This window comes from Phalacrocorax aristotelis, chromosome 13, assembly GCF_949628215.1.
Source record: "Phalacrocorax aristotelis chromosome 13, bGulAri2.1, whole genome shotgun sequence".
NCBI lineage: Eukaryota > Metazoa > Chordata > Aves > Suliformes > Phalacrocoracidae > Phalacrocorax > Phalacrocorax aristotelis.
The window spans coordinates 17,645,600-17,657,247 of NC_134288.1; the positions used below are offsets into that span (position 1 = coordinate 17,645,600).

General features: G+C 41.9%; 1 protein-coding gene across 5 annotated transcripts in view; it reads left to right on the top strand.

Annotated features, from left to right (window-relative positions):
* ADNP (activity dependent neuroprotector homeobox) overlaps positions 1-11,648 on the top strand; it is a 32,610-nt gene that overhangs the window by 1,697 nt on the left and 19,265 nt on the right. The window contains exons 1-4 of one of the 5 annotated variants that reach the window (XM_075108452.1): positions 1,324-1,345; positions 8,624-8,782; positions 10,131-10,176; positions 11,339-11,645. In XM_075108452.1, the coding sequence (XP_074964553.1) occupies positions 10,138-10,176; positions 11,339-11,645 (346 nt within the window). In that variant the 5' untranslated portion in view covers positions 1,324-1,345; positions 8,624-8,782; positions 10,131-10,137. Of the gene's footprint in view, positions 1-1,323; positions 1,346-8,623; positions 8,783-10,130; positions 10,177-10,273; positions 10,949-11,338; positions 11,646-11,648 lie in introns of those variants that run through there. The other 4 variants (XM_075108451.1, XM_075108453.1, XM_075108454.1 and 1 more) reach the window with 4 other exon arrangements.

The following is an 11,648-nucleotide window of genomic DNA, read 5'->3' on the forward strand; positions in this document are numbered from 1 at the left end:
TGGACGGACTGCAGCCGCTGGGTAGGGCTGGGAGAGGTCTTCGTTCCTTTCACAGAAACACCCCCCACCCCTTTTTTCTTTTTTTTAAGGTTGCTTTCTCCAGTCACCTTCCTGTTCTTTTTTACGGCTGTTCTCTGTTTCTGTTTGGAGGTGCAGGGTGTATTTGAGGTAACGGAGGCCCGCGATCCCTACCTGTCAGGGTAGCACGGCCCGAGCTCAGCCGCCCTGCCCAGCACCGCCTGTGCGTGCTGCAGGCCGCCTGCCCTGTTTCCTCTCGCAGGCGCTCAGCTACTTGAAAAACTTCCACCTGGGGACTCTGGTAACTGTAATAATTACAAGTTGCCATCCTTCTGGGTGAGGAAGATGGATCATCCCGTTTTAAAAAGCAGAAAAGCTTTTTTTTTTTTTTTTTTTGCTTTTAACAATAAGAAACCAGCTTGGCTCCTTTTTAGATGGGCATTTGCAGATGTTGGGCAGTAATTTGATATCGGCAGGTCAACATCTGCCGTGATACGTGTTGAAATCTTGAACGTTAAAAAGAGGCAACAGAAGAGAAACATACTATTGTTAATAAAGTATCGCTTGGGGCTGATGGGTTGTAACGTGATCGTTACCTTTCCTGAAGGCTACTACAGCAAATACTTAAATAAACCTCAGTCAAAACAGAGGTGTCCTTTTTGACACACAACAAATAACTTGTTCTCCTCCAGAAGTAATACTAAGCTAAATGTTTTCATATCATTTTTTTAATCATAAGCTGCCCTTTACTAAAATTAGCATTATTTCTTAATTTACTCTTAAAAATGTCTTTTTGGTATCTAATGGAAATGAGACGCTTCCAGTGTTCAGGGACAACTCTCCGAGATCACTGCACACTGATAGATTCTTAGTGCCCCATTATTATAAAAAATAATAGAGTTTTTTTGTTTTCATTTGACGTGATGGTCCATCAGGCAGGTTTATAGAAAGTGTGTCTCTTGGCAACTACTCTTTATGCTTAAAATGTCATGTGGGACTGCTAGAGCTTAAAGGTCTTTAGGAGTGTGTAAGATCACCTGCGTTAAGTTGTAGGAGGGATGTGCTGTTTGGGTACGCAAGGGATGGGGAAGGCGGAAGGTGGCGGCCACTTGGAGTGCTTAGGAATGGGAAACCTGCACGGGAGAGGAGCTGCTTGACTTTTGGAAAGTTCGTGCCCTACAGCGTTGGGCGCTAGCTGCGCGAACAGAGCATCTAGGAAGACTGAACGTGCTCTGCAGGATGAGATGAGTAACTTAATTTTTTGTCTGTATGTGTAGGACAGAAGTTACCAGTTGTCAGAAGATGCCCATTAGCATTGTCAGAATTGGTATGTGTTGCTCACGGGGTATATTACAACAGCATTTTAATTAAGCTTAATAGAAAGTAGCAGTTGTTAGGTACTTGGCAAACCGAGCTCTACAGTTACTGAATTCGGTACTAAATTCCAGGTAAATGCACGTGCAGACTTTCTGCGGAAGGTAAGTTGTGCCTCCGACACACTGTGGAGTGAATAGTAGGTGATTGCTCCCAACCCAGCTTTACCACTCCATGATAACAGTAAATATTAAAAATCAAAGTAGCATTCCTGGAATACATAACCATATCAGAACCTTATCAGTAGCCAAAAGTCATGTAGTCCAAATGTGTATTTTACACTTTTTGGTTAAGATGGCAGCTGATTTGATTGATGTGAAGAAAGAAATCGGAACAGATGATTTTGTGGGAGCAAAGACAGTGCTCGTGGGTTAATGTGTTTATTTTGAGGTGGCTGCAGGTAAGATTTAGCAGCTTGATAGGAAACTTCTTGGGGTGGTTTTGGTTTTGTTTTGTTTCTTTTTTCTTTCCCCCATAAAGGGGAAGTTATCTTTGCTCCACTACTTGAAGTTGGTTTGAGAGAGAAATTTTATACATGGGGAATGAACGACACAGCATCAGAGATGATGAGGCTCGTAGTCTGAAGTCTGTAGGACATAGCTGCCAGGAGAGAGGCAGTGAATCCCTGTAGGGCTGCCGCTGATCGCTGTGGTCCTCAGGTGTCCTTTGATCCGCTTTGTCTGCGTGGGCATGGACCGGGTGTTTTTTTTAAATTATTAGTTCAGCTGAGTTGGTATGTTAATAATGCTGTGTTTGCTGGGATTTTGTTTTTTAAAGATGCATGTAACATGCTTGTTTAAAAAAAGGTAACAGCTGACTATGTTGGCCTGCATCTAAAGAAGCGTTACAGTGGGTTTTTTATGGTATAATTAAGATCTATATGCTTAGTGTTAATATATATATAGATATAGTGACTCCTCTTATAAACATGTTGATACAAGTGTGTTTCCTAATAATAGTATAAGCTATGGAGATGAGAATAAAACGTGCTGATTTAAAGATAATGTAATGTAAATGTATATGCACTGGAAGAAAAAGAACTCCTGATTATGTTAGGTTAAAAAAAAAAAAAAAAAAAAAGACAAAAACCCCCAAACCCTATGCCTTGCGTATATGTAGGTTTGTTTTGACTCACCTGACACGTTTTGGGAAGATGCCCTCACTTTCCTAGTCAGGATGGCCAGAACGATCTCCTCCTTTTGAGCTTTCTGGAAGTACTTAGATCTGGTATAAAAACCAAATACATGTTCTGGATTTGAATAAAGACATTGTTAGAGAGGGAGTAACTTTTATTTATCCACCTGAGGGCCGTATGCCTCGAGGAGCAAACTACATTGTTCAGAGCTTCCCTGTCGTTAGCTGATGTTGAAAGGCAAACATGAGGCTCAAATTGAGCATCTCCCTCCCTTGTACTTCACATTGGTGCTTTTGAATGTGTTTTGAATAAGAGTGGAATAAGTACTGTGTTTTCTGCAGTGAGTCACTTTCAGTTCCCACCATTTATATCCTTACCTTTTTTTTTTTTAAGGTGGCATTAAAGATGATTTGGGTGAAAATTGATACTGGTTGTTGGGTCCTAAACCTGTGTGGTTGACTCCAGCAGCACATCGCACCTGCAGGTTCTAGGACGTCCAGATCATCTGGCAGAATGTTTCATTGCAAATCTACTTCTCAAGTAGCATCTAAAACAATTTACAAGAAATAGAAATTAAGTAACTGTGCAAACAGCCTGTCCACAGAAGTAATGCTTCAGCCTATCCAGTCATTTAAATGTAGGAAAAGGGCATGCTCTCAGGCCTGGCTTTGCTGTTTTTCTGCCCTACCCCCAGCTCCTCTTCTCTCTTTCAAGCCTCTGCTTTCAGGTGTTCTTTCTTTCACCCCTCTTTACCTCTTCTGTGTATTGATTTCTGATGTGACTCTGGATTGGTAGTTCTTTGCTTGTGCTGCAGCTGGGCCAAAGGAGTTGTTAGCGGTGCAGGTCCATAGCAGCAACAGTAAGGGGGCAAAATCTCTTGAAATCTAAGTAGGCAAAATAATAATTGTCTTAAAATGCTTCCCTCCACCTCCCCCCCCCAAAAAAAGTCAAACTTAAGTTTGTGATCTTTTTGCTTGTTTTGTTTCCCCATTCCTGCTGCTGCTATGAAGCCTTTTAAATATCGAAGGTTCCTGAGTCAGACCGAAGACAGCAGTAGCTGAGGTGGATTAATGCTGGAATGTAGTCAGGGATTGGAGCACTGGGGAGCTATGCTTAGACAGAAAGGGAAGGAGGTAAGAAATGTGAAGTGGTAAGACTGATTTTTAAGCTCTTGTTTACAGACTTCACGCCATCGTGTAATGCCAGCGTTGGTGCGTAGCCTGAGTGGAGCAGTAAGGCAAAGGAAAAACAATTAGCATCAGCCTACTTCACTGACTATTTTTACACTTTAAACACTCAGGCGCTAGCCAGTTGGCGAGATCCCTTCGATATCTAGTGTATCTGCTCTCTGAGAAAGCATGTATTGGCAGGGTTTTGGATGAGCTTGTAAAAGTGTTTATACACTCTCTTTTGTTCTGTGGGTTTGTTCTGCCACCGACACCAGCATGCAAGCAGTGCGTTTTACTGGTCAGGACGTGCTAAGGGATGCAGTTTCACTACTGGTTTAAATATATCTGTGGCTGTGCTGCCACTGGAAGGGGTGGTACGAGCCACGCTTCCGGCTGCCTTACTGGTACCAGTCCCAGTGCTTCTGTCTGGGTGAGTGAAGGAACTGCTCTGCCTGAAAAGCTCCTTTTCAGTTGGATCAGGTCTCTGCTCTGGCTGCTGATACAGAGGTGATGTCAGGAAAATGTGACACAGGGAAGACAGGACTACCGGTTCCACTTGCATTCCAATGTGACTGCAGTTTCACAATCAGTGTAATCCAATCATAAATTGCGTGTATATTGATTACATGCTTTGTTCTTGCACATTTTACACAGGCTTCCGTGCCACTTTAATTATCCAAACATTTTTTGTGAGCTTTGGATTGAAAATTTCAAGATGGTTCTTGATTTAATTTAAATGATAACTGCTAATTCCTGAAGCATGCCTCTATTTCCAAAATAATTTTTCTTCTGGGATTGTTCACGGTTAGCTACAATCTTGATGAGGATTATTTTGGAATTGTAGAGCATGTCCATGCAGCCTTTTTTTCCTGATTGCTGCAGCGTGGACATCGTGGTGTAAGCAAACAATATCTTTTGTGCTTCAATGATCTCTAGTCTCGAGTTCAAATTTCAGCAAGATGTGCAGGCTTTATTACATTTCAAACTGAAATCTTTTAAGAAATAGCCCTAAACAAGTAGGGCTATCATATTGAGTATGTATATTACATATTGGTTCCACTACACAGGTGTGGATGCGTATAAGCCTTTATCTTTCGAGATGTTGAACAGTCACAAAAGATATTAAGATGGCAGTAGGTGCGTAAGCCTACTTCTCAAGCTGCTCATGCCTCTAATTTAATATTTCTGATACACCAAAGTATAGCATGCCTTAGAGAACGGATGCAATTTCAAACTGCTTTTCAGAATGCAGTAGAGATTGCCTGAACCGATGTCATTTTTATCATGTGTGTTCAAAAGATTCTTCTCTAGAAAACGTTTGAATTTTAGCGAAGAGCGTTCTGTGCCATGCTCAAAATAAGAAAACCCAACAGAGTTTGAGGTAGCAGATTATTCATCACAACAAGAAATAAGGAGTTGTGGTTCCCAGAGCAATTGAAATTTGGCCATTTTGTATTTTATATCGGGGCACAGAAATTACACACTGTACAGAACTTTTACTGCTGAACAAAAGTTGATAAGGAAATAGTTAATTCCCTTTCAGTTTTGCAGTTAGTGTACACACCCACCAGATGGAGCTTCTGGCACCCGTGGAAAATTCCAGAAATCGAGCAAGAATGAGAAGTGTGTGAATGACTTAGAAGATCCCTGTCTGCTGGACTGCAGAAGATATTTTCTTAACCTTTAAATAAAAAAAATGAATGGAGAATAAGACATATCAGCCTTACTGATTCCTTTCACTAAAACTGTCTTCCGCAGAAGTTTTGTCTCCGGTGGGAAGTTGGAGTTTTTAGTGCCAGAGTCACCAAGCTGAAGCTAGACAGGCAGCTCCAAAAACAAACAAACAAAAAAAAGAGATAAAACAGTGTTTCTTAAGCCCTTGCTGAAAATTGCGTATAACCACTGAAACAGCATGGTAAGGTTTTTAGCCTAAGACCTTCCTCCAAAAGATTTTAAGTGGTTTTTTTTCAGTACCCCATTTTAGATGGACCTGTCTCCTCCCCTGAAGGAGCATTTACCTAGGATGTCCAGAGAAGTGTGTGAAACGGTCCTTTTTGTTTAACGCACAGCTTGATTCTTTTTTGGAGGTTGCTGATCTAATCTCTGAAGTAATTTTAAAATATTTTTAAATTGTTTTTTTTGGCAAAGGGACTTTTAAGAAATAAGACTATTTAGACTGTGAGGGGCAGAAGGGTGGTTTCATGTGCACAGTGCTGCAAAAGTTTCACAATGCTCTGACCAGATAGCAAAATACATTTGTTGATTTCCTTCAGTTTCAATAACTTTCAGTTTTAGTTCTAAAACAACATGTCAGGTTTTCCCAGGGGGTCTGATTTGGGTTTTCTGTTCGCCTCATCTCTCCCGAATGTGTCGAGCCCTGTTCTGGGTATAGCCCCAAGGTAGAGGGCTTGCGCTCACTGATGTGCTAGCTTAAGGTTGAATTTAAGTGCTGGGTCTAACGTGGCAGCCTTGCACTGAACGGTGCAGCTGGAGCTGAGCGGTGTTTGCTAGACAAGTTAGCTGGGGACCATCCTGTTCCACGGGCAGAGGCGCGGTGTTGCAGATGGCTGAGCTGATGAGGCTGAGGAGGTGCGCTCTGTTTAAAAGGTTGCCATGAGAATAGAGCGCGTGCTGTTACAAAACAGCCTTCGTCCTAGGATTATAGCGGGCTTGAAAAATGAGCCCTTAGTCGTCTGGCATTTCAGATGTGCTGTTAAACTGCAAATCTCATTACCTTCACAGGAGATGTGGGTGCACAGCCCTCTGAAAACTAGGCCAGCAATGCTTAAATAGGAGGAAAGAGAAGAGCCCAGCAGAAGAAAGTGAAAAAGCTTAGTGTGAGCCAGTGACAGACGTGGTGGGAGTAGACTCTTTATTCACTCAGTGCAGGGAGGGGAGGCATTTAATTGCAAGTCTTACCTTTGCAAGGAGTTTTTCAGTAGTTTTCAGTTCTTCTCTGTTCTCCCTGATGGTTCTGCTCCTGGAGCTCCTGATTTGCTCGCTCTCCCCTGAGATACCTTTCTGCTTCCTGGATATCACCCTTCCTTGCTCAGCTGCCCTGGGATGGTCCGGTCCCAGAGCCCCAGCCTTCACCTTCCTGCAGGGACAGGCCGTTGTCCTCCTCATGTGAATATGGAGTATGATACACCATTGTACTACATAGCATCATTTAACCTGCATACTCGACGAGGCCGCTTTTCTATTGCTGTGGGAACTGTAGGTTCATTTTCTTGCATATTTTTCATGTATTTTAACAGATTTCACTCAACGTTGCACTAACTTCCTTCTTTGCAAATCTGTTTCATGGCTGGCTTTTTAGAGCATGTTAAATGCAGTTAGCCAGGCAAGTCATTAAAGTAGACCTTATTTTAAGTGCAGTTGGAATAGGGAGATAAAAAGCACAGGACCAAGAAGCTAACAGTCTTGTTTCATTTTGTCCAGAGCTGCTGTCAGCTCTGATATATGCTACTATGTTGTGCTGTTATATGTAAACCAAGAACTTCAACTTAAAATACTAGCAAAATAAGGGCTAAAATAAAAGCACTTTGGATTATACAAAGTCAGAAAAATGCCAGATGCTTGGTGATTCTCGTCAGCAACACAATGCAGGGAAATGAATCTCAGTCTTCGGGAGGCCCGGTGTGGGATGAAGCACTTCCCCGTGTCAGTATTCGTACCGTCAGACTGGTACGCGAATTGTCACCGAGCCGCTCTCGAGGCTGATCAGTCCTCACCCACAAGTGCGCTTTCTGCAGGGAGGATTCAGTGGGTGAGGGGTAATTTGGACTCGGTAGAGATACAGGGGTGCAAATCCTACTTTATAGGTAGAAAATAATCCAGTATGAAACAAAATAACCCACCATCCCTTCCTGTTTGAAGATATGGCTAGTGGCCTTGTTGAAGCATATGCAGTATTCCGTTTTGCCTCAATGTCAAGTATTTTAAGAATTTTGTCTTTTTAAAATTCTTAGAACATCTTAGTGTCTTCTGTTGAAACCGTACTTGCCGAAGAAAAACCATCAGTACTCTAAACTGTGGATGTTGTGTCTGCATAACCAACAGAGATTAAAATTCTAACCATTTTAAACAGGGAAAACCCTTATTACTTGGAAAAGTAATTATAAACGGCTCAAATTTTGCTTTTATAAACTTCAGGTTTGGTTGCTCTAGACTTCATGATCTTAATGCTGTGCCTTGTGTTTCCAGTCTGTTCAAGACTGAGTTTCTGTCCATGGGTGATGAGAGTTGAAGAGGTATCAGTCTTCCTACAGAAGACTCTCATGCCGTTACCCAAAAAGGTTTACTTCATGCCCTCCTGCTAGCAGCAGTGTAACTGAAAATTTTACTCTGCGTGCTCCCCAAATGAACGTGTGTCCCTAGTATTGTGGCTGACAGCCCTCTCCCCTGTTTGATCTCCCACGGTCTTGCAGTTTAAGGTGGGACTGTGTTTGTATGGGAACCGTCAAGGAAAAATTACCCGTACGAGGAAGCACCGCTGTATTTACTGCGTGTACCTCACCCGTACTGGGTGCGGCTGTGCTGCCGGTACCGGTGGCTCTGGTGAGGTGTTACCTGAGGTCCTGACCACTTCAGTCAGAAGGGTGTGTGAAGTGTGGACAGGAGCATTCGTCTCTCTGTCCTGCTGGATTTCTGAATTGGGTAACTTAATTGAAATCTGAGCACCAGAGTATTCCTCAGGTGGTGTTACCCAGCGGAATCTGCTGGGTAAGCCACAAACCTGCTAAAACTTCCTGCAGTTCTGTTCGCTGGCTGCAGTGGCTCTGCAGCAGCTCCGTGTCAGGAAAGGTACCGCAAATGTGGTTTATAACTGGCTTTGGAGTCCTTCGCAATGAAACGTACGTTATAAATGTGAGATTGCCCTTATTACATTTCTTATCTCTTGTCTTTAACGCTTTGTTTTGTACAGCAGGATATGGTCCTTCTTCTGTGTCCGGGCTTTGGCCTCACACAGTAGGTGTAATATAATCGCTGAGGTGGGCGTTCTGGAAGGAGAATTATTTTTGGAGGCTTTTGCATGAAACTTGTCCAATGAGTCTGAGACGCCCAAGCACCATTAATTTTGGAGGTAAATGCCTCATAATATGTACTGAATAGATTGGGAAGAGTTAAGATTTTCAGTTGGCTAGGTATGGGCAAAAAATAGATGAAAGGACTGTTTACTTCTGATGTTTGGATGTTTTGAACTTGAAGGAACACCAACTTGACCTCTAGAAACCTGGGGGGGTGGGGGGGGCTTTGAGCTCAGTCGGTCGGGCAGCTTCACTGCGTATTAATTAGTTTCCTGGTTTAAATTTTCCCCCCCTCTTTTGGTTTATTAAAACCAACAGAGGCAAAAGTGAAGGATGATTCTGACTGCAAGAGAAATGCCCAGACTGCCCGAAGCACACTTTCATGCTGAAACAAACTGGGGAAAAACTTGTGACTTGTGACACGGAAGTTCAAAGATACATCATTTTAAGTTGGATGTCCCTTTAAGTTATTCCTTGCAATCTGACGTTTCTTATTTGAACCTCAAGTAAAATGTTTAATTTTGGAAATTCAACTGCGGTGTTTTTCATTAAGATATTTTCTATCATTTGTCTATAAATTGGTCTGTCAAAGCGGGCTGGGATATGTATAAAGGGGGGGGAGGGAGGAATACTGTCATTAATGACAATTAAAAGATTTAGCTAAAGGGGGGGACCCCAACAACAAAACAAACAAAAAAAGCAAATGAAAGAAAATATAACAATCAGTCCCAAAAGGGTTTTTTAAAAATGACAGATTTTCAATGTTGGTACTTGCCTTGGGCAGGGGGGAGGGGGGAAGAATCATTTGCATGAATTATGATTTACTTTAACATGCTGTTATGGGAATAAAATCAAGTTACTGATAAAATTATATATAGAGATAACATACGTTTTAGAAGTTAATAAGATAAGTTTGCTCTAGTAAACACTAGTAATACAGTCCTGGCACACAGCCAATAGAGAAATTAAAACTATTTTAAAGATTCACAGTGTCTGGGTTGCACTGATGATGTTGATCGTGGATTCTCATTGCTTTCTGATTTTAATAACAACTGTTATTGAGAAATATTTTATACTTAAAACCAGGCTGTCTAGTAGAGAGCTATCCTACACTTTTTAATGAAGTAATTTTTAGCATAATCTGAATTTTATGCACTAACTTGTTACCAAACTGTGTTTTTTGATTATGCTGTTTCACTCTGCTGCAGCCCTTCCCTTTTAGTATTATTATGGATATTAAGAAATTTGGGGTTGAATTATTGGAATGAAAACCATGGGATCATTATACATACCTAAGAAAGGCGATGGACTAGAGTAGTGGGTTTAAGTGTGCGGGGGGGTATATTATGTAGGGAAAAGGAACAGCTTTTAGAATAAGGGTTTGAAACGTTGCTTTTTCTGTAGGAAAAAGATGGAGTATTGCATGCTGGGAACAAGTGCTTTCCATAAGGTAGCTAAATTTTAAAAGTACATTTGTTTCATTTTGTTTTAGGCTTTGCTTAAGTATTCTAATCTAGTAATTTTGTCCTTTCTGCAGTTTTCATTTTGATTAGACCTCTGCAAAACTCTCTTCTAAACAAAAGTTCAAAACCAAACAAAACCCCAAAACCTGGGCCACGATTGCAGTTTGACATTTCTGAAACATTGCTCAATGTGTACAGAAGAGTATTTAAAGGATATTAGTAATAGTATAAATTCTTTCTGTGGTCTGTTTTGTTTTCCATTCTTTCAAAATTGCAGATATCGACACCAGTAAATTTAAAGATGTGGATGATTACAGAGAAATGACCAAAAGTAAAGCAATTTGTTAAAAGGTAGTCTTCACTGACACCTCTGAAACCGAAACAAACCCAAAGCAACACAACCAAAAAGCCCCGCTCATCAGCAATGCTGTCGGCAGAACCTCCAAGTAAATAGTCACGTTCTCGCTTCCTTGTTCTTGTGACCTGCAAGACATAAGGCACTTGGAGGAAGTTTGAGTGGATGAGTCGGGATTTCTTTCATTAACTGCAGTTAAACGTTCTGGCCAGGTTTCCCAAGGAAACAAAGCTTGTACAATTTCCCAGATTGTGGCTTGTCTCCTAATCCCCGTTCCCTCCTTCCAGCCAAGAAAAAAGTTGGCCATTTTCATCCAAATTCGGTAGAGATGGAGGTCTGGAAAGATAAATAAGCATCTTGTAAGTCTCATTAAATGGAGATCTCCAGTAAGAGAAGAAGCTGAGGTTTGAACATTCCCAAGTTTCCTTCACAACTCTCCTATCAGCCTCTTCCTTCGATGGGATGCAGCGATGCCAAGTGGCTGCTAAAATCTGTGGGAGGAGTTGTAAGGGGGAGGGGAAAGAAATCCTACTGCTTAGGCCCGGGATTTTAGGGGGGTGACTTTACATGCGCACCCACCGCAGAGGTGCCAGTTAGGTGTTGTGCTGGAGCTGAACGTAGCAACTTGCCTGTCATTCTCTAATCCGAAGCCAGCAGAGGGTTATGAAGGAACGAGAAGAAGCTGTAAATTGTCTTGGCTTAGTATTTGAAGTGTTCAGCTCCAAATGAGAGTTGTTGGTGCCTGACTGAGTGCATGTATAGTATATTATTCCATGGATACAATATTATTACAGGTACAGCAGCAGCTCATGATGCCCCGTAAAGCTTTTCTTTCCCAGAAAGAAAAGCAGGCTCGTGCCAGGGAAAGGGATATGTTAAAAAAGAGGAGGAGGCGACAAGACTATCTCAAAAGAAGCGTGGAGCCGCAGAAAAATGCAGAAACAATAAAATGGCACAGGGATGATGAGAAGAGGAGAGAAAATGAGCAAGTTAAGGACAAAGATATCAAGAAGCGGTGGAGACAGGATGAGAGAGAACGACGAAAGAATGTGGACGCTATGAATTGGCGCAGGGAAGATGAGAAGAGGGAAAATGAGCGAGGTA